The sequence below is a fragment of the Chelonoidis abingdonii genome, chromosome 5, assembly GCF_003597395.2.
Source record: "Chelonoidis abingdonii isolate Lonesome George chromosome 5, CheloAbing_2.0, whole genome shotgun sequence".
Classification (NCBI taxonomy): Eukaryota; Metazoa; Chordata; order Testudines; family Testudinidae; genus Chelonoidis; species Chelonoidis abingdonii.
The window spans coordinates 92,187,124-92,214,564 of record NC_133773.1 but is presented as its reverse complement, the minus strand read 5'-3'; the positions used below and the strand labels follow the sequence as shown (position 1 = coordinate 92,214,564).

Here is a 27,441-nt window from a genome sequence, read left to right as displayed (position 1 = left end):
TTATGGAGTTTCCATTGATCAGGTTTGTACCATGTAAAGAAAGGCAAGACAAAGCTATGAAAACCCAGAGTCCAAAGATACGCAGGCAAATCCTGCAACTCTGAGTTCTGCACCAGTCCTGTGTTGCTGCACAAACTTCCTTCCCTCTCCGGCAACATAACTCACTTCCTACTGCTGTGTACTCTATTTCTCTCTTGGAGGAGCAAGAAGCCATGCAGGCATAAAGAACAGGAGTACTTGTGGCACCTTAGAGACTAACACATGTATTTGAGCATAAGCTTTTGTGGGTTCACTTAATCGGATGCATAGAATGGAATTTTTAGTGAGGAGATATATATACATACAGAGAACATGAAAAGGTGGGAGTTGCCCAACCAACTCTAAGAGGCTAATTAATTAAGATGAACTGTTGTCAGCAGGAGAAAAAAAACTTTTGTAGTGATAATCCACATATCTATTCAAGTGACACCAACATAGGACCTAATCACATCAGCCACACCATCAGGGGCTTATTCATCTTCACATCTACCAATGTGATATATGCCATCATGTGCCAGCAATGCCCCTCTGCCATGTACATTGGCCAAACTGGACAGTCTCTATGCAAAAGAATAAATGGACACAAATCTGACATCAGGAATCATAACATTCAAAAAACAGTAGGAAAACACTTCAACCTCTCTGGCCATTCAGTAACAGATTTAAAGGTGGCAATTTTGCAACAGAAAAGCTTCAAAAACAGACTCCAAAAAGAAACTGCTGAACCTGAATTGATATGCAAACTAGATACTATCAACTTAGGCTTAAACAGAGACTGGGAATGGCTGACCCATTACACACATTGACTCTATTTCCCCAGTATTAAGTATCCTTAGAGCTTCTTGTCAAACTGTCTTAAACGGGCTATCTTGATTATCACTACAAAAGTTTTTTTTCTCCTGCTGACAACAGTTCATCTTAATTAATTAGCCTCTTAGAGTTGGCTGGGCAACTCCCATCTTTTCATGTTCTCTGTATGTGTATATATCTCCTCACTAAATGTTCCATTCTATACGTCCGATGAAGTGGGCTGTAGCCCACGAAAGCTTATGCTCAAATAAATTTGTTAGTCTCTAAGATGCCACAAGTACTCCTGTTCTTTTTGTGGATACAGACTAACATGGCCGCTACTCTGAAACATGCAGGCATAGTTAGTTGTGCCATAAGCAGCAGATTTCCACTGGGAAATCTGTCAGTTTACCAAGGGAGCACATCATGAGTGCCTGCCCCTGACTTACCTTTCTGAGGCCCAATATCCTGAACACCTTCAGAGTCTCATCTGGAGGGTATTCATCCAGAAAGACTTCTGGATGCTTCTGAGAAGTGGGTGGAGGCCATGTGATGGAGCTATGCTGTCCCCTTCTGCTGATTTCCCTCCCTCTTCCTCCATTATCTGTTCCTTGTTTTTTCAGATGTAAAAAACTCCATCAATCTTTGTGTTTGTATTTAACACTTTGGGGCCCCAATCCTAACTGGGGCCTCTGTATGCTATGTAATACATATAATAAACCTAAAAATAATAAAGAACTCCAAGGTCGGAAGTTGTGAAGCAGTCACCTTTCCTGCATCTTCTTAGTCATGAGATAATATTTCATAGTTAAAAAGCATTGCATTAGCTGTAGCAGCAGAGGATAAAAACTTTCCTACCTTCTGATTACAAAAAAAATCAGATATACAGCAGTACAAAGGGGCACCATATAATAAAAAAAAAAAAAGTTACGAAGCTCACTTTATTTGCTGCTATCTCTGGAAGAGACTCTTCAATACCAAGTTCTCGCCTTCTTTCTGCTCGAACTTCTGCATAACTATAAAAGAACAAACCACATTTATTATACCTCGTCTAAATGTTTTTTACAATAATGTCTTAAAATGTGACTTCCTCAGACATGCTGTTTTGCCCATGGAATAAAGGGAACAAACACTCAGGAGGCTTCACAGTGTCTCTGCAAACTACTATTAGTTAAATCTTTCCAATGTTTTAAAAACATCAGCAATACAGTTGCCAGTTAAGAGAGCTTCTCTAAAATTAATAAAAAACAATTGTTACCTTACTACAGTGTGTGTACAGACAATAAACTCTGGCCTGGAATTCCACTGGTGATAAGTAATATAGTAATGTGTTTGTAGCCAAATCCACTGCTGCCCCTTTGTCAGGAACCTGTAATAACACGACTTCCCTTTCCCGTATTGCATTACTAGAAGATAAAAAAGAACAAGACTTCTTTGCTTTCACATGTTATGTTAATTTTGTGACACAGTGGTCACTAAATCTAAACTAAGAGATCTTCCCCTGAATCTGACTGACACTAGGACAATGACTAAAAACAAGGTAAGAAAAAGAGGAACTTCTATTTCAAGTACTACACACAATGGAAGAGAAGGCTCTTCAGTAAGTTATATTACAATTTTTTTCAGCTACAGCAGTCATGATTTTGTAATTTCTTTATATTAGAAGGCTGTGGTATGAGACCACATCTCAGGTGTCTGTAAATAAATGAACCATAAACATTTTGCAGCAGAAAACATTGGTCTTGCCACAGAAAGCATCACTTGAGTGAGGCAGGATTTCAGTATATATCCTGCCCTCTACACACAATTCAATATAATTAAGAAGACTTTCGCATAACGTACAGATGTTTAATTGAGGTTGGTTTTTGTAACACAGAGTTTTGACATTTACTTACAGTGTTCATGACATTTTGCCAGATTTTCTAGGTCATCTACATGATAGTAATCGTAGCCCGATGTCCCCAGAACTTCGAATGGTAAATAGCCTATTATTGGAGGTGCCCTAGTTAATACAGAAGTTAATGTTACTTTATTTTTACATGTAAAAACAATAAAATCAGTCTCATTCTAGTTCATGTTTACAATATGTTCTCCAAAATAATAACAACAAAAACCCACACAAATCCCAACTCAGATTATGAATAGTTAGTGCTGATTAACGTATTCTAAAGATTACCGCCAGAATGCTACTATGTACTACTTTATTATAAGGAATGGCACCTGTGATCCAAGAATAGGAACTTCCATTCTAAGCTATGTCTAGATGTGAACTCTTCATTGGGCTCTTCAACAGTGCACATTTCCTAGAAAAACAAACAAAAAAGTCTCTCAAATCTGCTCTATTCTAATGTAGAAGCTCTTATGAAATTCAGACTTACTCAAAGTAGGCAGATAAATGCACAAGAACGTAGCTTTAAAAGTTATTTTTTAGGCACTTTCATTGTTTTTATGTATTTAAAGCAGACTGAGCCAAAATCTGATCTCAACTGCACTAACTCTAAACTGGCATAACTCAACTGACTTGAGTAATGCTAGTGTGAGATCAAAAACAAAACCAATATTTATGACATTGGAATATGCACTGAAACCAATGGCCTTTGAGGTTATTTCAAACTGTAATGAACTGCAAAAAAAACTTCTCTAATATTGTCATCAATGTGGAGGACACTCCTAGGTGAATGCAGTGTAGACCAGATGTCTGCATTGTTTTGGATCAAAAGTTTGTAGCAGTATGTAAAGTGGTACAGTCACATTGAAAGTTTCATGATCTGAGCACATTTAAGTGTTTACCAAGTGTCATAAACACTTGTTTTCACTTGTGCAGAGGAAAATCCCAAACGTACCTTGATAAACTGAGGTGTAGCTAACCGAACTGTAGCTACAAAACAAACTCTGTCTTCATATGAAGGCCGATGGGGCCGCTGGATAGTTCCTTCATAACCGTTGTGTGCTGAGTTGGGGACTGAAGGAGATGGGGTGGGGGGAAGATGAAGAGGGAGAAGAGTTAGGCTATGGCTATACTAGAGAATGTACAGCAGCACAGCTACACCAATGCAGCTGTGCCACTGTAAGCTCCCAAGCGTTGCTGCTCTAGGCCAATGGGAGAGAGCTCTCCCGTAGACTTAATTAATCCACCCCCAATGAGCAGCGGTAACTATGTTGGCACGAGAAACTCTCCCACAGACATAGTGCTGTCCACTCTGGCACTTAGGTCACTGGTGGCTTATTCACACCCCTGAGTGACATAAGATCTACCAATGTCAGTGGTAGTGTAGACACAGCCTTAGTTACAAAATGTGCATGGAGGCGCAAAGTTGGCAAAACCCCCAACATTAACCTACTGTAAGATACTACAAATTTACTATGAATTATGAGCAAAGCTACATTTGAAAATACATACATGTGGCATATAATTTAATAGTACTAGTCATATCCATGTTATCAAAACCAGCAAGGGACTTCTCTAACAACTAAAATTAGAGTCCAGCTACTTAAATACAGTCATGGACAACAGATGGTTTTAGGAAACCAATAAAAGCTAGAACATTGCTTCTTAATAGCTCTATTTTAACTGGCTAGATTATTTTTGAATATTTGTTAACAAATGGTTTTAAATTTCTGAATTTTTCATCGGGTTTTGTCATTTTTAGCTCCAATGAAGTCATGAGAGAAAAGTACTACAGTAACCTTTTTCTCTTGAATCCTTAGGTAGATTTTTCTAGACTTTGCTCAGCTCAAGATAACATCACCCAGTTTATTGATGGAACAATGCAGAGGCCCACTAATCCTCCGACATGATCAAGTATAGACAGCCAGCAGAGAACAAGTAAGTCGCTCCTATAGAACGTCATTGCTTGAAATCTTTTTCCTACATAATACCAATCCGATATAATCTGGGTTACACAATATATCCTAATGGAATATTTTATGTTAAATTTCATGTCAAAACTGGTAAGTTCTACAGCATTTAGGACTCTTCTGTCTCCTGTGCTGTCTTCCAAATGCAGAATATTTATAACATTCTATTTGCTTACAAAATGTGTAACAATTTAGGCAGCCTCATCCACACATTTATCCTTTGAGAGCTCAATTTATCTTATACTCTGCAGGAAAAACCGTGCAGTTAAGAGATAAATTCCCCTGCCCTTCCGATACCATATTAAAGAAAACAACAGCTGCTGTGGTTTTGTTCTGAGTGTTCTATGAAAGATAATTGTTGATTAAATCACAGGACTGAGTGTAAGGTGGAGACGTAGGTTCTAATTCTGAACCTACCGGAAGCCAATGACAGCTGCAGGTATTCAGTAACGCTAAAAAATCATATTAATTAGTAATGTACATAGATATGGATTTAGGCACTTAAACACTGGCCTAAATTTTTCTTTACCTCACGTCTCCTCTTGTGTAAAATGTTTATTAAAGTGTTTTACAAACATTAACACTCTTTAATGGAAGGAGTTATAGAGCTGAAAAGTACTATTTTTATTTTACTTTCACCTGCTCAGACATTACTGTCTACAATATAAGACCAAATATAAAGAAGTATTATTTTTTCAGTAATGCTAAGTAGAAACAACACAACCTGTATCATGGTCTAGTATCTTTCAAAATAAATACCAAAATATTTTAAATATTATCACTAGGTTTTCACAAACCTTTCCTAATGTATAAATCTTTGGAAAGTGCCTTTAATTTTGGCCACATTATAGTGAAGCATTTCTTACCATTATTCAAAGACTTAAAAGTTCCTATAAACTTTACATATTCATATGTAGGTGGTTCTTTCGGATCTATTGTTCCTCGCAGCATATGGCAACAGAATTCTAGTTGATTTTTTGCTGAAACAATATAATGAAAAGGCAACTTACATGATGAAACATGCACCAATAGAGATTCATATAAAAGCAATAATAATTAGCATACATATTTCATAAAAGATACAAGATAGGTGAGGTAGTATCTTTTATTGGACCAACCTCTGTTAGCAGAAGGTACAAGCTTTTGAGATACATAGAGATGTTCTTCAGGTCTGGGGAAGGAAATCAGAGTCTCTGAACTAAATACAAATTGGGATAAGCATGTTGAAAGAAGTCACTTGAAAAAGAATTGAGGATTAAATTGTGATGCATAAGCGGTGTGATGTGGGAGTGTTACAAATTTTTGTAACAAGCCATAAAACCAGTGTCCCAGCTGAGTCCAGGATTTTAATGTCTAGCAGGCCTATGAATTTTAGTTCCCAGGCTCACTTTTGAAGGTACTGTGCTGGTTTTCTTTGAGGACAAGTATTAACAGATCAGATACCAAGTGACTGCTTTGTGAAAAGTGTCTGCTCATAGGTGACAGGGTGTTTTTATCTTCATTTTCCTGCATGAGTTCATTTGAGAGCACGATTGTCTGTTTCATTCAGATAGCTGTTATTGGGGCTTTGATGCGCTGAATGAATACACCACACGTGATTGGCATGTGTAGGACCCATGCACCTCCTCAAGGAATTCTTTCACAATTAAGACACCACCACCCACAACTACTACAATCCCACTGACAGTCATGAGAAAAAAGAATCATCTGACTGGACCCCCACGCCCGTGGATGAAACCAACACTGGATCATTACATCAACTGCTTTACGAAAAGATACAATGAAATCCTCCACAAATATTACATCACCACAGTCTTCCTACCACCAAAAGGACAGCTATGCTGCCTTTAAAATCCAACCACCAGACTGTGATCAATCCAGCAAAGGGGGAGTTGCTGTAGTCCTTAAACATGATGACTACGTCAATGAGGCCAACTTCCCATTTAGCAACAAACACTTTGTCCAAACCATGGGAACAGCCATGGGTACTAGCATGGCTCTCCAATATACTAACCTTCTCATGCGCCCATTAAAGGAAGAATATCTAGAAAAATGTACCACAAAACCAACAATATACCTGAGATACAAATATATTGATATTTTCATACTCTGGACAGAAGACCCAACTTCCTCATAGATTTTCACCACAACTTCAACCAGAACCACCCATTGATCAAACTATCTCTAAAAGGCTTCCACACCGGCATCAACTTCCTGGACGGCATGATCAGATTCAACAACGGAATTGTACAAACAGCTTTCCACAAGAAACCCAGGGATTACCATATTTATCTCCAAAGATCTAGAAACAACCACAGACTCACCAAAAAATCTGTTATCTACTGCCAGCCACTCAGATACCACAGACCTTGCTCTGAAGAGGAAGTCCAGAATACTCACCTAAATACACATAAAACTGGCTTTACTAAACAAGAACACTCCATCCGAGAAGTAGATCGCATCATGGAAAGGGCCATCCAAATCCCCCAGAGAACCTGCTTCAATACAGCAAAAAAACAAACAAAAACACACCCCACTGACCGCACACCCCTAGCTCTCACCTACCACCCACACAGAAACCCATAAGGCAGTGGTCCCCAACCTTTTCGTCTGGCGGGCGCCAGACGAAGGACCGTGGCAGCAGTTGCGCATCCACCGAAATGCCGCCGAAATTTGGCGGCATTTCGGCTGATGCTCGACTGCTGGCCAGGACGTGGGCCCATTTAAATGCGCCCATGGGCACCGCGTTGGGAACCCCTGCCATAAGGGGTACCATCAAACAATTACACCTATGGTTGATGGGGACCATATCCTGAAATAATTTTTTCCTGAACTCCTCCTCTGATCTTCAAATCCCCCAAATCTCACCAAGCTAATCCTCTGAAACAAGCTCCCTACAAAGCAGAGCTCACCAACTCAAACTGTCACCAGACTGCCAGAACAACAGATGCAAAACCTGCAAACATATCATCACTTCTACAATGATCAACACCTCGTACAATATACCTTTTAAAATTCATGGGTCCTAAACATGCTTATCACAACATGTGGTGTACCTCATGCAGTGCATCAAATGCCTCAATAAAAACTTTGTGGATGAAACCAGATATCACTATGGTCTTAAGTGAACTCACACAGAAAAATGATAAAAGATAAAAACACTATATCACCTGTGGGTGGAAACTTTTCACAAAGCAATCTCTCCCTGTCTGATCTTTCAATACTCATCCTCAAAGGAAACCTGCATAGCACCTTCAAAGCTGAGCTTGGGAATTTACATTCATAAATCTGCTAGACACCAAAAACTACAGATGCAATAGGGACACTAGTTTTAGGGCTCATTACAATAATTTCTAACACATCCCACCGCACGCTATCCCTAATCACCTTCTTCAAACCCCCTATGCATAACCACATAATCCTCAATTGCAGATTTCCTTTCAAGTGGCTTCCTGCAACATGCCGTATCCCTTTTCCCTTATGCTTAGCAATCTGTCCCCAACTTGTATTTAGCTCAGATACTCTGATTTCCTTTCCTAGACCAGAAGAAGAGGTTGGTATAGCTCAAAAGCTTGAACTGAAGAAGTTGGTCCAATAAAAGATAATACTTCACCTACTTTGTCTCATATCCTGGGACCAACATGGCAACAACACTATCGCAAACAACATATTTAATAAAGAATTTAATATACATGCTGCAATGAAGAAAAATGGCTTATGGTATTTTATTTTTTTCCCAACATGGAATTACCCAACGTAGTGGAGAGGAAACTATTGGATTTGTGTTTGGAAAGGCTCAGCAGCACGCACTCTTCATACTTCAGCTTTACAGAGAAGCCACAGAAGAGCAGAACTCCTACTAGAGAAGTTTCCTTGGACAGCTGCCTAATGGGAAGTGCCTAGAAGTATGATTCCAGTGGTGTATGACGTAATAGATCTTTATCCTCTCCAGCTGCTATGATTATGTGACAATAAATTATAAACAGAAATACTTTCCCTGTGTTTTGGAAATGTTTATGACATGCAATGTTATCCTAGTCACTAGGAAATTTTAAAATAAAAGATTGATTTACTTCAGAAAATAAAATGAATCATCTTTTTCCTTTAAGACCTATAAGTTTCACCCTGAAATCCCATATGCATTTACTTTCACTGAAACTGAGTTGCCCATAAAAAGACGCTATGATAAGACTCCCACATCTACCAGATTTTTTAGCAATACAACTTACATTTTAAATATTCTTGTGTCAATGAATCACTTTCCAGCAGATGAGTAGAGAGTATTTTATAAACCTCTGAATGTTCCCCCTCTGGGATAAAATTAAATACACTCTGATCCACAAGATCAGACTGAAAAAGAAAAACAGATTTCAGAAACATTTTAACAATGCAAGACATGATATCTTTGCAAAGCCCATTGTTTTAATGTAAAGCAATTAAAGAGATCAGAGATGAGAAAACAAACATACAAAAACATTACAGATTCAGCAAAACCATGTTCTGAGGAACAAAATACCATTTTGCAAGAAGTGATCATCTCTTGATTGCACAGATTTTTAACACTGTTGGAGAGGTTACTTACCTTGTGCAGTAACTGGAGAACTTTGAAATGTGTGGTGCTCCACACCAGGTGTGCCTGCACCCTGAACTTTTGATCAAGGTTTTTTTGGTAGCATTGGCCATTCAGCCCATGCATGTGCCCCACAGATCCTCATGTCTGTACCAAGGCTATATTGGGGCTGTGCGGGTGAACCATCCTCAGTTCCTTCAACATTACAAAGTCCCACTGAAGCAGAGGGGAAGGAAGGCAGCAGTGGCGCACCCATAGAGACACACACTTTGAAGAACTGCAGTTACTGAACAAGAGTAGTGTTCCTATGGGTGCTCCACTTCAGGAGACTCTCAAGCAATATCCCCCCCTAAGGAGGCAGGAGATTTGGAGCAGAGTCCAATACAGAAGAGACTGCAATTGCCTACAGCAGCATCTAATCTAGCTGTAGACACTAAGGCATGATGATTAGAAACCATGAACAGAATATCAAGTTGCCACTGCGACTGGTACATCCTTAAGTAAGGCTAAAGAAATATTTGGTACTTCTGTGGAACGTGCTATCACTCTCAAGGGGCTAAACGTGAGTTCGGCTGTAACAGATTTTAATATATCCAGAGATATACTTTGATAACCTCTATTTTGAAATGACCAAACCCTTGTTTCTGTCTGCAGTGGACACAAACAGTCTAGGAGATCTTCTAAATGGGTTGGTCCTCTCTCAAGATAAAAGCGTAATGCCCTCCTGACATCTAGTGTATAGAATACAGCTTCTTGACTAGTCCAGTGTTGTTTTGGACAAAAAAATGGGAGATGAAAGGTTTGATTAATAAGAAATTTTGAGGACACCTTAGGTAAAAATATTGGATGGGCCCATAGTGACACTTTGTCTCTGGTGAGACCATAAATGGGGGTGTGCCATTAAAGCTCCCCAATTCTCAAACCCTTGGGGCAGAAGTGATGACTACCACGAAGTCTGTCTTCACAGATAAATCTAATGAACAACACAGAGCTCATGGCTGAAAAGGATGTTTCATAAGGCAATTAAGGACCAGGTTGAGGTCTCAGCTAGGAGTAGGATTTCTGATTTGCGGGGATTCAACAAATCTCTTAGGTATCTTGCTATGGTTGAGTCAGTGAAGAACGAAAAAACCCTATGGGTGTGTGAAAAGCCAAGTACCTAATGGAAGTGCCGCTAAGCGTACTCTAATGGAATTCATAGAAAGACCTGATGTTTTCAATTCCAACAGGTAATCCAATACCCTGGGAAGAGATCAAGTTGGCAAAATCTGACAACTGCTGTTACACCAAAGAGAACATCTTTTCTATTCCTGAAGGTAAGTATTTCTTGTGGAGTCTCTTCTACTACTTAATATTATGTGTTGTATTGCTGATGAACAGGATATCACCATTCTCGAGAACCACAAGGAGCCATGTTTGGAGCCTCAGAATCTGAAGGCTGGAGTGAAGTGTTTGACTGGCATCCTGAGTCAGCAGATAAGGAATGAATGGAAGTCACCACAGAGAGCATAAGACGAGTCTGATTAGACAGAAATACCGAATTTTATCTTGGCCACTTTGGTGCAATCAGTGCAACTCTTTGAGAACTTTAACTGTAATGGCGTTGGTGAATGTGCACAAAGAAGCACCTTCATTCACGAGATGAGAAAAGCATCCCCTAACAATTGGGGATTGAGACCCCTCTGAAGAAATATCTGATGCATTTTGTGTTGGCTGCCATGGCAAACAGATCAGCCTCGGGGAATTCCGAAGCTAAGATTATTGTGTGGAGATCTCAAGAGTCCAGTTCCCATTTGCAATTTAGAAAGAAATATCTGTTGAGGTCATCTGCCATGATGTTCTGTATACCTGGGAGACAAGAAGCTGAGATGACTATCTGATTGGCTATACACCAATTCCAGAGTTTTATCACCTTGACACAGAGAAATGGGAACATGCTCCCTGATGGTTGACATAATACATGCATGTCACATTGTCTGTCATTATCTTTACTGACTTGGATCTGATTAGAGGCAGACAGTGTAGACAAACATTTCTGACTGCTCTCAATTCCAAATTATTGATGTGAAGAAGTTGCTCTTGTAGTGACCATTTGCTTTGCACCTTATTAGTCCCAGATGTGCCCCCCAACCTAAAAGTGAAGCGTCAATGTTATCACTATGGTAGGAGGATTCTGAAAGAATGGGACACCTGCACTGATGAGTGACTGCAGAACCCATTACTATCAGTCCCCTCATCTTCCTAGGCTGTGCTTGCTTGATTTGTAAACTTCTTCAAACTGTTCAAAGCCACTCCTGTAGACCTCAGAGATATTATCTGACATGCTGCACTACAAAAACGCAATCTGACATACGTCCTTGCATCTGAAGACAATCTTCTCTTGTTAATTGAGGTTTGTCCTGGTCCCTGAGATGAGAGTCATTAGTGCGAGAAATCTGCTGGAAAGGCGGTAGACACTGCCAGTCTCTGCATACAAGGAAGCTCCAACGAAGTCTAGGTGCTGTATTGGAGTCAAAAATGGGCTTTTCAAGGTTGATTTGAAGTCTCAGGCTGTGAAAAAGAGAACACATCTTTACTGCTGCCAAGACTTCCTAAAATGGTCTGCACCAATCATTCAGATATGGGAAAATGGTTATCACCAGATGATGTAGATGGGCAGCAACTACCACTAGAATCTTTGAGAATACCCTTGAGGCAGAAATAGGCTGAAAGGGAGCACCTTGTATTGATTGTGCTCGCTGTTGATTAGAAAACAAAGAATTTTCTTGTGTGAAGGGTGAATAGCAACATGAAAATATGCACCTGGTAGGTCAAGAGTTGCAAGCCAATCCCCTACATATAACAAGGGAATTATTGCTGCAAGGGTCACCATCCTGAATCTCTGTTGTTTTACATACCTGTTGAGAGACATGAGATGTAAAATTGGCCTCCAGGCACCATTCTTTTTGGACATCAGGAAGTACTTTGAATAGAATCGCCTTCCCCTGTGCTAGTACAGGGCCTGGTTCTATTGTTCCTAAACACAGAGGAGGTAACATCTTGCACCAGCCACTGATTGCAAGAAGGGCTCCTGAAGAAGGATGGGGAGGAGGAATGGGTAAAATATATATGGAGATATACCTATCTCACGGAACTGGAAGGGACTGCAAAAGGTCAGCATGTCCAGCACCCTGTCTTCATTAGCAGGACCAAGTATTGATTTTTGCCCCAGATCCCTAAGTGGCCCCCTCAAGGATTGAACTCATAACCCTGGGTTTAGCAGGCCAATGCTCAAACCACTGAGCTATTCCCAGATGTTATGGTTTCCAAAACCCATTTGTCTAATGTTATATTCTCCCATACAGTCCCAAAAGGGGAGAGATGACATCTGAGAGAAGGGAGGGGTAGGAGGTTGCAGGTATAAACCTCTGTCTGTCGGATGGTTGACACTCCTGACCACACCATCAAAACTGTTGCTTGGAGAACGTACATGGCTGAGAAGATGTGGCCGTAGCTGAAAGAGGTTTCTTCTTAGAATACCTTGGTCTCTTGGCTGGGGGCTCAGATGGCCTACGATAAGTTGAACACAGGACTGGGTATGATCTTTGTGCCATCTGAGACCAAGTACATCTCCTTCTATTACAAAAATATAAATCCCTAAGGATAACAGCATGGTTCTTGAGTCCTTTAAAGTGTGGAGAGATATATCCATTGAGTCCACAAAGAGCTTGCCACCATCAAAAGGAAGGTTATCAATGGTACTTGATGGTTACAGATTGTTACAATAAGCCATAAATCCGGTGTCTATTCAGACCATGATTTTTCGCATTTATCAAAGTTATCAATAGGAGCTTAAATTCATAACTTTGCTACTCACTGAAAATCATGGACTGAATAGAGATACTGATTATGGCTTATTGCAACATCTGTAACCCTTTAACAACCCCACCTTTCCTGCCTATGACTGGAGGTGTGTTAACAGGCAACTTCATCTTGACTGGTCCCTTAAAATAAGTGTTAACTACTTATGCTAAACAATCTGTTCAAATCTTGTGTTTAGCAGTGACACTTTGAGTTAGTTTCCCAGACCTGAAGAAAAGCTCTGTGTAAACTTGAAAGCTTGTCTCTCTCACTAACAGAAGTCGGTCCAATAAAAGATATTACCTCACCCACCTTGTCTCTAAGATCCTGGGACAATATGGCTACAACAACACTGCATTAGACAACAGATTCCTCTTTGCTTTTGCAGTATTAGCATCACCTGGAGTTTGCATGTAACTCCCCTTGGGACCTGAAGTCTCCATAGTCTTCTTATGGGTCAGTGACAGAGATTTTCTTGGAGATTTAGTCCTTACATCCTTCTGCTTAAAGGCTGTTATCAAAGCTACCTCTACGGAAGATTTTGGTACCTTAGACGTACTTAGTGCTATGGTATTGCCTACATCTCTAGCAGTCTCCAATGACCAAGGCCTTGATGTGGACAGGGTTCTAGTGGTACTGGAAGGGCTATGTACAGGTTGGTCCTCCGCCCTAGAATCCAAATATGGGCACAAAGCTTGCTTCATCATCAGGACTTTAAATTTGATCTTGCACTTACTGGGGATATGTGTTATCTCTCAAACAGTGGAGGCACAGGGAATGTCAGTCACTGAATGGTAATCACCTCACTGCAGGAGAGGCATCATTTGAACTCAGGAGAGCGTGGCATTCCTGAGTAATATAACAAAAAATGATCCCTAGAAGGGGAAAGCTACTAACTGGTATCTAACTACATAGTAATAAATTTTTAAAAAAATTATTTAGTTAGTTAAAGGAAATGAAAATAAAAGGAACAGCTGTTCCAACTACACAGACTATAAGACAACTAACTAATTACAGAGTGAACAGCACACAGTAGACTCTGTCTCTGGCTGAAGGCAGTTGAGAAGGGCCCTCGGCATGGGACAAGAAGGTGTGTGTGACTCATGAACTGGTCCAGTAGGCACTAGTACAAAAAATCTCCAATCAAGGATGTAGGTGCACTTGAGGTGAACCAGCGACAGGGACACTACTTGAAAAAGAAATAAACGTTACTGTAAACACAACACAGATACATATGTAAAAGCATACTGGAACTTACTGTCTTTCCTTTGCTCTGATAATTTCAAATAGTGAAGCACTGAAATCAAATTGTGTAGTTGATTTAAAATATCAGTACACATTTTTGCCTCTTGATGGCACTAAAGATTTAAAATCTTCATCTTGAAAAACAAAAATAGAGGTGAGACAAGGTAGGTGAGGTATTATCTTTTCTTGGACCAACTTCTGTTGGTGGAAGGTATAAGCTTTCAGGCTTCACAGAGCTCTTCTTAGATAACAACAAAGTATTCCTGATACTGTTTATATGCACAAATACATTAACAAAATCTCCACAGAAGATATGTTTTAAAAAGAAAAAATTGAACTTAAAAGTTGTCCCTCTGGAACATTTTGGAGTTGAGGAAATATAAATTTTGGTTAGTTGGAAAACTGAGCCATTTACATTTTTCTCATTTTAAGACAAGTTCTCATTCTCAAACTGTTCACATCAAAGATTAATTTTTTGCCTTGCAGAACCATTGGTAAGAAACTTCTAGTCAATGTGGATACATTTTATAGACATTTATAAATCAGATTCATTCTGACACAACTATTTTTTCCACCTCAGGTTTATAACTGATAATAAATTTTATATAAGCACTATTCTCACTTTAAAACACTATTAGCTTCGGTTTCAGAAGAGTAACACTCCCAGGTGACACCTATACTAGCATGGACTACAGAGTAAATATACCAATGAGATTAGCAGTACAAATAAAGATGAATGAGATGCAGTACGAATATGACATATAAGAGTCAGCCCAATTAAGCAGCAACAGCATATTTGTTCCTGGTGAGTCCTGAGTTTGGGAAGTGACCAGGATAACTAAAGATCAGTGGACAGTAGTTTCAAGAGTACCAAGCATGCTTCTCTTTAGCAGTCTCAGCTGATGAGTAATGGAATAACAGTAACAGTGGTATCTGAGGAGAGTGTTTATTCCACTTTTCTAGTAGGGGAGATTAAGACTGGGGACACATCAATAAACAGGGAGGGAGGTGTTTTAGAGGAAAAACAGAGGTTTCAGGACAGAACATACATTGTCTGTGCTCCGAGTGCTTTGAGAGGTTAATAGTGCTTGCAGCAAAACCTAGTCCACAGACTAACACTGATATCTTACTGGAAGAGTTCATACTTACTGGCAAATGTTCAAGTAAGGGAGTTACACTCTCAGACACATATATTATACTTCCATCTGTCATGATTGCTAAAAAAAAACCATCAAGAGCCTGAAATTAAACATAATGGGCAGTTAAATGAAAAGGAACACAGGACAATGCACATGACAAATCAAAAAAACCTATACTTAATTTAAGCATGAAGGCTAGATTGACTTCATTTTACTTACTCTAAAACCAATGAGAGCATGTGTTATCACTAACACCTCTGAATATCATTTGTACTACATCAGCTTTACCATCATCATTTTTCATACTGTTTTGTTCTCAAAAAGCCATCTGTAATTTACAAAATTTCGGTTAGGAGATAGATCTAATTATTGGCAGGTTTGTTTCCCTCTTCTCCCACCCCTATCCTACTAGAATTCTAGTCTTTAAAAAAGAACATGGAATGACAAGGAAGCAAGGTAGTGCTAAACGGGAAAATGGAGATTGAAGAAAGGAGAAAATAATAATAGGCACAGAAAATCAGAGAGTGGGAAGAGGAAAAAGGATGAAGGGTAGAAAGAGAAGGAGGAAACGATAGATTTCAATTATTAAAATCTTTGACATTCCAATTCTTTCCTAAAGAAACTCAGCAAAAAATAAATATTCACCACCTCAGTTTAAAATTAAGAAATGTGAAGGCCATGGGTTTTAATAAAACTTACCTGTGGCTGCTTTAATTACTGGTGGTAGTTTAAAATTTGTGTAAGCTTTAACATTCCTAATTAAGAGCACAATTCTGGCATCCTCGTTATTTGGAGTAGTACCTGACCACCCAAAATAGTAGTAGTCCCACTGATTTCAGTGGAAATCCTTATCCTTGCACAACAAGAACAGGAGTACTTGTGGAACCTTAGAGACTAACAAATTTATCTGAGTATAAGCTTTGGTGGGCTACAATCCACTTCATCGGATGCATAGACTGGAACATACAGCAAGAAGATATTTATACATATAGAGAACATGAAAAGGTGGAAGTAGCCATACCAACTGTAAGAAGACAATCAGTTGAGATGAGCAATCATAAGCAGGAGAAAAAAAAATCTTTTGAAGTGATAATTGAGATGACCCATAGAAGGTGTGAGGATACTTAACATGGGGAAATAGATTCAATTAGTGTAATGGCTCAACCATTCCCAGTCTCTGTTCAAACCTAACTTAATTGTATCTAATTTGCATATTAATTCAAGTTATCCTTGCATAGCAACATACCACTTAAGGAGAACAGAAATAGAGGTGGTGAGGAAGTAAGTTTAGCAACACTCCCTCCACCAGTTGACATATGAGAAGCCTTCTGCCCTTCCCTGGGTCAAGAGGGAGGTCCTGGGCCCATGACTTGCATTTGCTGAGCTTACTGCCCTGTTACTAGCACCCAGACTTCATTGGTGTTGTTACTGAGTGGGGCAGGCTCAGTAGGTCAGGGTAACAGAACGGCAACTGGAGCAAGTGGGGACAGGACAACAGGGGAAGGGATGATCTCCCCCTGAGATGGGCCCTCTTCCTGGCTCCCTCACATCGCCTCAACCCCTGCACCCAAGCCCCACCCAGTAGGTTTCAGAGATGGGATCCACCCACTCAGCTGGGCACAACAGGGGAGCCACTCTCTGCACCTGAACAAGATTTCTGGATGTTAAAGAGGAAAGAGGATGGGGAACAGGATGAGTAGGGTCACCGGTGGTGGTGGGGCTGGTGCCCTCCTGGGATTCAGAGGCACCTAACAGTCTTCTTTGTTGGGCCAAGAGACAGTCCCTTCAGATGTACCCCACAACCCAGCAAATGAATCACTGAGCCTGCCCTGATGAGTAACATATGCAATAAAGGAAGTCCTAACAGGGAACCACAAAGGAACCCTCCAATCTCCCAGCGGTAACTGGATGGTGACTTCAATGCCTAAGGAATAAGAGCATGTGACTGAGGAAGAGCTACTTGCAGCCCAGAGGAAGAAGACTAAGAGGGGAGACCAGTTTCCCCAAGGACAAGAGGGCAAGCAGGAGGGTAGCATTGGGGAGGAAGGACGGGATGGAAGTAAGCATCACTGTATTCTCAGGCCTTCCAAGAGCTTGAGGGGAACAAAGAGACCCCCACCAAAATGCCCTTCTGCACTGCCTTCTGGGCAGCAACCTCTGCTGCCTGGAAGAAGATGACCTTCCTGTACATCTTGGAAACCATCACAATGTCCAAGGGCCCCCACCATCTGAGCCTATGCGCGCACACAGGTTTCATTGTGGGATGAGGTGGCCGCTAGGAGACAGCAAAGACAGTGTCTCCTATTCAGGGAAGGGAGAGGGGGGCCCTGAGTGCCACAGATGGAGAAGGAGGAGACAGCAGCAGCAGTAGTGGCAATGGTGGATGGAGGGGCCACTGCAGATGGCGATGGGGCAGTGGGTATGGTTGTGGCCACCTGGGCATATGCCTGTGGAGCTGAAGGGCAGGCAACCCCAGAGCTGATGGAAGGGACAGCACAGGGAGAGTGAACCATTGCCAGTAGCAGCTGCTGCGATGGAAGAAGCCAACTGGGCAGGGCTCTTTCCCTTTTTTTCTTGCCCTGGCTCTTCTTGCTGACTTGAGCGGGCCTCGTTGTTGTTGATAGGTTTAGCAGCCAAGTCCTTGCCCATGCCTTTTGCCACCACCCAATGGGGGGCAACAATGGTGCCAGCAGAACTGTGGGTGGTAGCCACAGGAGTGGAAGGGGGAAGAAAGCTGAGGTGAGAGGACCATGCAAGATGAAGGGGAGGTGGTAGATATCCAAGGCAGATACATGGAAGGGATACAGTTATCAGATAAAATGGACTAAGAAACAACTGGAAAGAAAGCATCCATTATGGGGTTTGAGGCTCCTACATCTGATATAGTGGGGAGCCAACCCCCCTCCTTTTATAGCCCACTTAACCTTCAGACAAAAGGAGAGTGGTGGGGGTCAGGGAGCAGGTTGGAAAGAGGGAGAGGTGACAACTGCCCCTCAGAGAGATGGTAATGTTTAAGGAAATGATGATGAACTATATTGTACAATTTATCACCAAGTAGTTCCAGATATTTTAAGCGAATAAAACTGTGGCTTTATTTGACATCCACTACCTACTGTCTTGCTTCCAATGGGGCTGAACAAAGGATGGTGTCATGGTTAAGGCAGTCAAATAATGCCTTTGAGAACTTGATTCTATCCCTGCCTCTTCCACAAAGTTCTTAAGTGATATCGGGCTAGTTGCCTAAACCAGATTTTTCACAGGTAGTCACTGTTTCTGGGCACTCAACTTGAGATCCTGGGGTCTGATTTGCATACATGTCGAGCATTCTCAGTCTCAGCAGAAGTCAATGGAAGCTGTGCTTTCAACATATGAAGTGGCACACAATGCTCAGCATTCTGAAAAATCAGTTCCTATGTGTAACAAATTGTCAACCCAGAATTAGTTTATACTTTTGTTGCCAGTATTGCCCCTCTTGGCCCAAGTGGTTAGTCCATATTCAGGGCCTCACATATTTGTTTCTCCTATGAGGAGAAATGGATGATGAGTCAGAAATTTCTTTGTATAAACACAAAATTGCAGGGAAGTTCTGTTTCCCTGGAACACCACTGAAAAATGGCAGGCAGTTTCCTTGCTTATAATTTCCTAGTCTGCCTCTGCAACCAGCTTTGTGTTCCAAGGAGCTCTGTCTCTCTGCTCCCTCTCAGGGCCATGCTCATGAGTGCTTCTCTTGCTTTCTGCTGGCTTTCTCCCAGCTCTTTGAATTTCTGTACAAGATTTTTTTTTAGTTCTTTAAGTGGTATGTGGTTTGAGATTTATTGATGAAAGCACTATACAAGAGGTAGGTATTATTTTGATGGTCATCTCTTTGTGCCTCAGTTACCCATCTGTAAAATGGGATTATACCACTCCCTCACTTTGCAGGAGTGTTGTCAAAATTGATGCTTATGAAGCACTCTGATATTATAGTGGTAAGCACCACATGAGGAAATTAATAATTCAGTCTTCAGAGCAGAATTTGAATAGTGTGCAGTAAATAAGGTCGAGGGCTACAGGTTGACCAACACGGGGAAAAAACCAAAACATTGAATATCTGCTCATTGAGTGAGCCCTGCCCATTCTATGCACTAATTGAGAAAAAGTAATATGTGATGATGTCAGTAAAGACTGTATCATACTGCATATGCACAAGGGGGTGAATTAAAGTTGTACAGGCAACCTTAATGCATTTCCTAACGGCTGAGCATTTGAGTTTGCAACCTCAATAATCTGCTGGATAATATGCAGATACACAAAGTACATTTTTTATTATGCATACTCTTTTCACAAGCTATAGCCATACTTCCAATCAAGAAGAGAGCATGTTGAATAGTCTTGGTAACTAGCATTTAGTTTAAGCATAAAAAAATAAGCTAACTCTGCCACAAAGGTACTAGTCATCATTGTATAGATGCAGAGTTATGTCTTTTTAAAAATGATTTCTAATTATAGAGATTGGAAATATTTTATTCCATTTTAAAGAACAGTTTCCATAAATAGTACACTTTTGTATTTACAATATATTATAGCCCATTTAGTTAAAATTACATTTGTCAAGATATTTATTTGCAGATTTCCAGGTAGACAGTGTTGCAATTAAAATATGGATTTGAAAAGGAATACCATTAAGCTAAAAGATTCTGTTTTCACATAGTGGTGTTTTGCTAAGGAGAATCCTCTCTTTTCAAAAAGACAGAAATGATAATGTACCTCCAACATTAACTGTGTGAACTCTTCATTACTAAGAAATGTAGGTTTCCAGTCCTGTCGAATTTCACTGGCATCTGACTGTGCAGTGATTTCTGTAATCAGAAACATATACATGAATATTCATTTATGATTCACACTTCTGGAAGCAATTAATTCATACCACTGAATTATATGAATTGAGGGAAAGCTCTTTAGTCTGCTGTAATATGAAGAAGGAAAAAAAATAATCAGTTTTTTCCATTCCCTTCTGCAGTCCACTCATCACACTAGAATGTTAGTTCCTGGAAGGGTGATTAAAAAATGGAAAAGTTCTCCAACAGCATGACAACATTCTGTCTTAGAGAGTAGGAAGGCAATGCTAGCAGAAACTTGTATTCACACAGCTGCAGTAAAATCACCTTGTGCTGTGATTCTGTCTGATCTCAAGTTAATGTAGTGTTAAGCTGGACAAGAGCTCTCCAGATAAATGAGACAAAGAGTTTAAAATTCACTTGGAAACCCTCAGGAAGCCGGTGCAGGTCATCAAGCACGGCCTGAATATGCTTGTGGCAAGACATTCTATTTAATGAGAAGGCTGAGGCATTCTGCACTAGCTTCAGTTTCTGGTCAATTTTAAGGCCATGCAGACTAAGTTGAAGCAGTCTAATCTTAAAGTGATAAAGACACAATTGACCGCCATAGCAGAGAAGAATGGTGACAATCTCCTGGTTGTACTTAAATAATAAAAAGCTGTCCTGGCTGTTGATGTACTTGATCTTCTAACTGCAGCTCAGAGTTTGAGCAGATCCCTAGATTGTAAATTTGAGCAAATAGTGGGACCACTCCTCATTTAGTGGGGTAGGTATTATTCTCACTATATTTGTTAGTGACCACATTTTCGAAATTGCATTTTAACACAAACTTCAATTTCCAAGGTGTTTCTTCATTTGTGAAATGGTTGATTTTTAAAATAATTCTAATAAAGGAGGCAGTTTCTTATTTACAGCCTGGTACTGATTCAGATGCACCAATCTGGTATCAACTGTACTAATCCATTACTCTGGAAGCTGACTTGTTTATTTCAATTTTAACAAAACAAGAAAGAATGCCTACCCCAGACTTTAAGTGCCTGAGATATCTAAGTTACAGTTTTCTACTGTCATCCATTACCATAGTATCTGAGAGCCTTCCATTTAAAATCAATAGCAATAATCTCTAGTGAATTTCAGAGAAACCCTCGCAATTCTTTTGTGGGGCAAAGTCTCTAATTCATGAATTGTTTTTTGCTGGTTGACGGATGAAATTTGTTACAGAGGTGGTTTTTACTTTTTTTTTTTTTTTTTAAATGTTTTGGGATGCCAATGTTCCAAACAGCCATTAAAAATACAAGCAATAAACCCATTATGAAACAAAACAGTAGCATATTTCACCTACTTGTAATAACTAGTCAATAGAAAACATTACAAAAACGTCAGAGTGTCCTACATGGACTAACTCTCCTTGGAGAAAAGGGGTTTGATACTCGATTGATTTGTTTCTGTGTTTTCAGAAGTATCAATGTTAAACATATGTCTTACTAATATAACACAGCATAATTAAACATTTAATGTTATTAAATCTATTAACACGTGCATGCACGTTTTCTCTTTTTTGTTCCATTTTAATTATTGTATTTACTGTTTTAATGGTATTGTTCTAATAAGCACCTGGTGCTATTAAGACAGTAACCATAATACTCAAATAAAGGACATATAACGGGCATGCAAGCATAACCACGTGATGAAAATTGTATTGACAATCACCATATGAACATGTGGATAGGTATATGTATGAACTGCCTTCCTAGCTTTGCTTGTTATATTATCCATCTGTTTCATATGAGTTATATTACCCTTATATGTTTCTTATTTCTCCACCTCCTCCTGGGAAAGACAGTATATTCTGCTCAAAAGTTGAAGAGGACAACTTCACTTCATCATATCCCCTGGATGTTACCTAGCAGACGTGTTTTGTTTCAGGTTTGTTTGTTTTTGGCTAGCATGCAATAGCTCTCACCTGCTGAGTCTGGAAGGCTAACTTTACAGTATATTAGTATAATGAGCATGTATAATTAGGTGTACATTTGTAAGAAACAATTTTTTTTTATCTCACAGCTACCAGCGTGAACTGCAAGGTGCTATATTAATGTGTAAAGAACAAAAGAAAAAACTAGGTGTGGAGGAAGCCATGGCTGTATTTAACTGAGAGAAAGACTGAGAGAAAATAAGATACTTCTGAATCAAACTCAACCACTGTGGAGAGGAAGAACCATCCATTCTGTTAATACATTAAGAAACTTCCTTAGTTTAGACACTCGAACAAATAAGGACAATTTTCTCAAAGCAGAAAATTCTCTTGTCATACTGAAGTTTCTTTGAAACTGAGGATTTCAATGGAATTTGTAAAGTACACAGAAAATAACTTAGTGGACTGACTAGATGATCCTAATGGTCCCTTCTGACCTTAAAGTCTATTAATCTATGAATCTATGACAAGAAAATGCTAATTCTTCAGTTTATTCTCAGAGATCAGACACTAATAATACTATAAGGTAGCTACTAAAAATCATGTGACATGAAAATAGAATAAAAGATCGTAATTTCCTTCAGAATTCTGCTCAAGAAGTAGCTTTAGAATTATTATGTATGAAAGGGATCAAAAACATAATAAACTAACAAGACACAAAGACATACAGGGCACGTCTACACAGCAAACCAAAAAATGCACACTAGGGCAGCAAGTCTCAGGGCCCAGGTCAACTGATTCTGGCTTATGCTGCGGGGCTAAAAATTGCTGTGTAGACGTTTTTTCTGGGGGAGGGGGGGTGTTCCTATGTAGATGTATTCATAGAATTAAATGGAGACGCTTCGGAAATTTGTAGATTTTGAAAAATTAAAAATACAAAAACTAAAACTATAACTAAGATTTTGGTGCACTTTGTACAGTGCAAATCTATTCATACAACATTTTCTTGGCTTAGTTGCTTATTGAGTGACTAAACAACATGTTCCATTTATGATGTCTGTATGTGGAAATCCTTCATCTGTAAAGATATCCCTTGTATAGCTTTGGTTTGGGGAGCTGTTTTGCAGTTTACTAGGAAGAATTAAAGGCCTGAACCAAAACCCAATTGAAAGACTCCAGTTTTCCACCTGTCTTGTTATACCACAGAATTACCTTTGTGCTTCCGTAAAAAGTCAATGCTTTTCTGCAGTACAGTGGATTTATCCATCTTCCGAACATTACCCGGAAGCATGGAACCAAGCTCTTTGATGAGAACATTAAACTGATCTCTACGTTTCTTTTCAGACTTGTTTCTAGACACTCTGAAAAAGATAAAAATGGAAACCATGTTATAAAAATAGAAGCAAACTGTGTCAAGAATATGTCACAGATGACAGGTTTTAATCAAATTTTCAATTTGGAATGAGAGTTAGAGGAGTCACCTCTTACAAAGATGTGTATTACTGATAGTATAAATTCTGTGAATGTAATAACGAACATCTACTTACAGATTAACAAGAAAATGAGATAAAATTTGATGATGGTAGCAAATATAACCATCAATTCAATATTCATCTAATAGTCAAACATCTAACCATTCATTTGTGATCAGGATACAAGTGTTAAGTACATGGACGACTTAGGGACGTGGACAAAAATTACTCAGCTGTTTATTTCAAAATTAGGCTACTATGCTGTCCTCTTACCTGGGTGATCACTAGTCACTGTCGCAAACTAGGATGTTAAACAGAGATTTCAGAAACTAAGTCATTTCCAGCAATATACACTCCTTCCTTTTGTCTTGCAGTGGGTCAGCAGGACAAAAAGGGGAGAACCGATCTAATCTAGGCACTTGACTCTGATGACTGAGAACTTCTCCAACTATCCACAGCAGCAAGTGCCTGTTTCAGTGATGGCCCGAATCACTAGAATGGGATGCTTGCCACGTATGCTTTTGTGCCTACTGGTGAAGATTGAGGGGGCCACCCACATCCTTCTGGGGAGCATTTGCAAGAGCAGAAATCAGTGGGCACAACAGCCTGTTACTGGCCAGCCATTCTCTACATCAGCTATAGGCAGGAAGGAGTGGAGATTATTCATGTTCCAGCTGAAATCAGTTTGAGCCTTGAAACCCTTTTAACCACCATAAAAGAAATCTGAGAGTCCAAACCTAATTAGTGACTTGAGTTAGTAACCTGGGAAGAGGCTCTATTCTATATAGTACTGCTATTCAGAGATCATGTAACTTGGATTGGAGCTCAGGCTTTCAAGCCTGGAGTGAGAGTGGCGGTCTGTTGACCCAGATTGAGAGGCTCACTCCCAGATGCAGTACAGACATACCCTTGGAGCCATGACAGTGAAGGCTGTGTTTGGGAGGGACCCTCCATTCAAGACATCCATTGTCCCAGGGAAGGAACAAGCTGCCCATTACTTGAAATAAGCGTCTCCATATACAGGAATCGCTATATTTGAACTTGAGGCACAAAGACTCCTTTAACCAATACCTCAAAATAAATAAACCATATGTAGAAAAATATGACATAACCTGACATATAAACACTACGGGGAACTTCTGTTTTATTGTATGGTCACAAATACAGTCACATTTTTTTCTGTTAATATATTTGGATTTACCAAAGCAGTCAAATAAAGGCCATTTTAGCATAAGCTAACTAAAAAAAGACTACCTTTTTGCTTTATCCTTGTCATCTTCTTCCACCAGACCATCAAAAATACTACCATCATCTCTACAAGCGAGAAAACAGACAAACATTAGAGCACAATAGTCTCTCACAGACTGCTAACATATGAGAAGGAATACACAAAATAGCAAGCAAAGGAAGCTCATCATTCAATAGCTCAATTAACCCAAGATACAGGAGCACTGTTTTACTGTGATCTAAGTTTTACAAAGCCAAACAGCTTCCATGAATCCACGGACTTTATAAGTTGTTGCTTTTAGTTTACTAAAACCCTGTGTTTTGAAAGGCTGACATTTCTAAGATATATCTCAAGTTATTTTCAGAATATTTAAGTTTTTAACGAGATATCTCACAAACAATCCTCTCTGCGTACTTAGCTTACACCATCCTGTGTTAGTTTAAAATATGTACCTTTGCTACTGTCCTTCAAAACAAAGGAGAGGACAGAATCACTTTGCCATAAGATCTTTGTTGTTTGTTTGCAAGCCTTTAATTTAAATTATAGGGTTATTCATAGTTTTTTGTTTTTTTTTAAAAAGTATCATTTGTATATGGTAATAAATTATTAAGATTAGACGGAAGAGGAATGTGCTATATTTCATCTCATAATGTTATTTTACCAATATAAAATTTAAAATTAGCTATAAATAATATTCCAAATATCACTCAAACATTATACAATGCCTCTTTTTGACTACTGCAATTCCTTTTACAGTATTCCTAAATCAGTCTCTAAACATCAGAAGTCAGAATATACTCTTTCACTTAAATAGGACCATATTGCACTTTATTCCCTATATCACTTCTTTTGTATTTATTTTAAAGTAAGAATCAATCCATGCCTGGTTTTCAAAACTACCACATATTAGACTTTCTCCATCTTACCTCTCTCAGCTATTCTATTAATTTCCAGGTCTACTTAGTACAGTCCTCCAATTTTTGTCTCCCCATAACTTTTTAGAGTTGGGAAAGTTAATTGTCCTTCCTTCGAGATATGAAAACACTTTCCCTCTAAATCTTACCTTCCACTCATCTCTCTCTCTAATTTGTGACTCACATACTGTAAAGTGATTTGTGATACTGTGAATGGTAGATGCTAGCAAATCAATGGTTATTCACCTTCTCAAACTGTTGTTCTTCAAGATGTGTTGCAGATGTCCATTACACTATAAGGTGTGCACATATCCTGTGTGCCCAATACTGGAGAATTTTCCTTAGCAGTACCTGTAGAGGCGGCCCTGTCCATACCTCAGCTCCTCATGTTCGGAAGAGAGGGTATAAAGAGCAGAACTGCCCTGAACTCTTTCAGTTCTTTTGCACTGGAAACTGATGGTAAACTATGATCCACTGGGAGAGACGGGTGGGTTGTGTAATGGACATATGCAACACATCTCAAAAAAGAACAGTTATGAGAAGGTGAGTAATTTTTTTATTTCTTTTTTGAGTTCTTGCATATATCCATCTCGCAATAGGTGATTCCCAAGCTGTAAATCCAAGGTGGCAGGGTTCAGGGTCTCTTTGGAAGAGGGATTGTAGGATTATTCTTCCTACGTTGGCATCTTCCCTTGATGTCTCAGCCAACATAGAATGTCTGGTGAATGTATGTATGGAGGACCACATCACTGATCTTCAGATAGTCATAACAGGGACATATGCCACAAAAGGATCCATAAAAAAGTAGATAACACTAAATTCAAATCCCAAATTGGCACTGGTCCCAGATAGGTGGGAACACTCAATCTAGACCTTTCAGGAACCTGGTCAAGATAGGATAGGATTAATAGATAGGATTAATAAAAGGAGCTCTACCATTAATTTGAGAGTGAAACACTGAGACAGTGGCAAGATGCAGTCTAATGGAGCTGACAGCTAGACTTTTTCCACTGCTTAAGATGCAGAAGTAGTACAGAATTGTTTGAATGCTAGACTGCATCAGGAATACATGATAGGAGGTTGCCTGTATGGAGAAGCACTTCCATTGACCCAGGTAAGGTGTTATTGTACAAGGTTTTCTGCTATTAAGGAGGACATTCTGGACTGCCACTGAGCAGAGCACTCCTCTGCATTTGAACACTGATGAACCATGTTGTGAGGTGCAACATCCAAGAATTTGGGTGCAACATCTGCCCATAGTTCTGGTTAGTGGCAACAACAAGGGTCCTCGAGAACACAGCTTGCATAACTCACAATACCATGGCTGCCTTGGCCAGACTGGAGCTATAATGATCATTCTGCCTCGACTTGTTTCAGCTTGAGACTGAACTTGGGAATCAGGGGCTCTGGTTTATGCACACACCACGTCCTTATCCTATGGAAGCCAGGAAAACATTTGAGATTGACCCAGCTCTGTGACCTGCTCTGGAACAAAACCAGGGACACTTCCTGTTTTGCAAAGTCACAAACAGATCTACCATCAGAAAATTTCCTATGCCAAACACCAAAGCTAGAATGGCTGTGTTGCGAGACCATTTGCGGTCTAAATTGAAGGATT

The 27,441-nt window shown here is 39.6% G+C and overlaps 1 protein-coding gene across 3 annotated transcripts in view; it reads right to left on the bottom strand.

The window, feature by feature from the left end:
- CLOCK (clock circadian regulator) overlaps positions 1-27,441 on the bottom strand; it is a 127,692-nt gene that overhangs the window by 9,827 nt on the left and 90,424 nt on the right. For 2 of the 3 annotated variants that reach the window (XM_075066443.1, XM_075066442.1), the window contains 11 exons: positions 24,936-24,995; positions 23,422-23,570; positions 20,227-20,318; positions 15,491-15,580; positions 8,916-9,036; positions 5,553-5,666; positions 3,672-3,790; positions 3,049-3,131; positions 2,724-2,830; positions 2,087-2,234; positions 1,769-1,844 (listed from right to left, as the gene is read on the bottom strand). In XM_075066443.1, coding sequence (XP_074922544.1) covers positions 1,769-1,844; positions 2,087-2,234; positions 2,724-2,830; positions 3,049-3,131; positions 3,672-3,790; positions 5,553-5,666; positions 8,916-9,036; positions 15,491-15,580; positions 20,227-20,318; positions 23,422-23,570; positions 24,936-24,995 — 1,159 coding nt within the window. Of the gene's footprint in view, positions 1-1,768; positions 1,845-2,086; positions 2,235-2,723; positions 2,831-3,048; positions 3,132-3,671; positions 3,791-5,552; positions 5,667-8,915; positions 9,037-15,490; positions 15,581-20,226; positions 20,319-23,421; positions 23,571-24,935; positions 24,996-27,441 lie in introns of those variants that run through there. The other variant, XM_032782518.2, reaches the window with a different exon arrangement.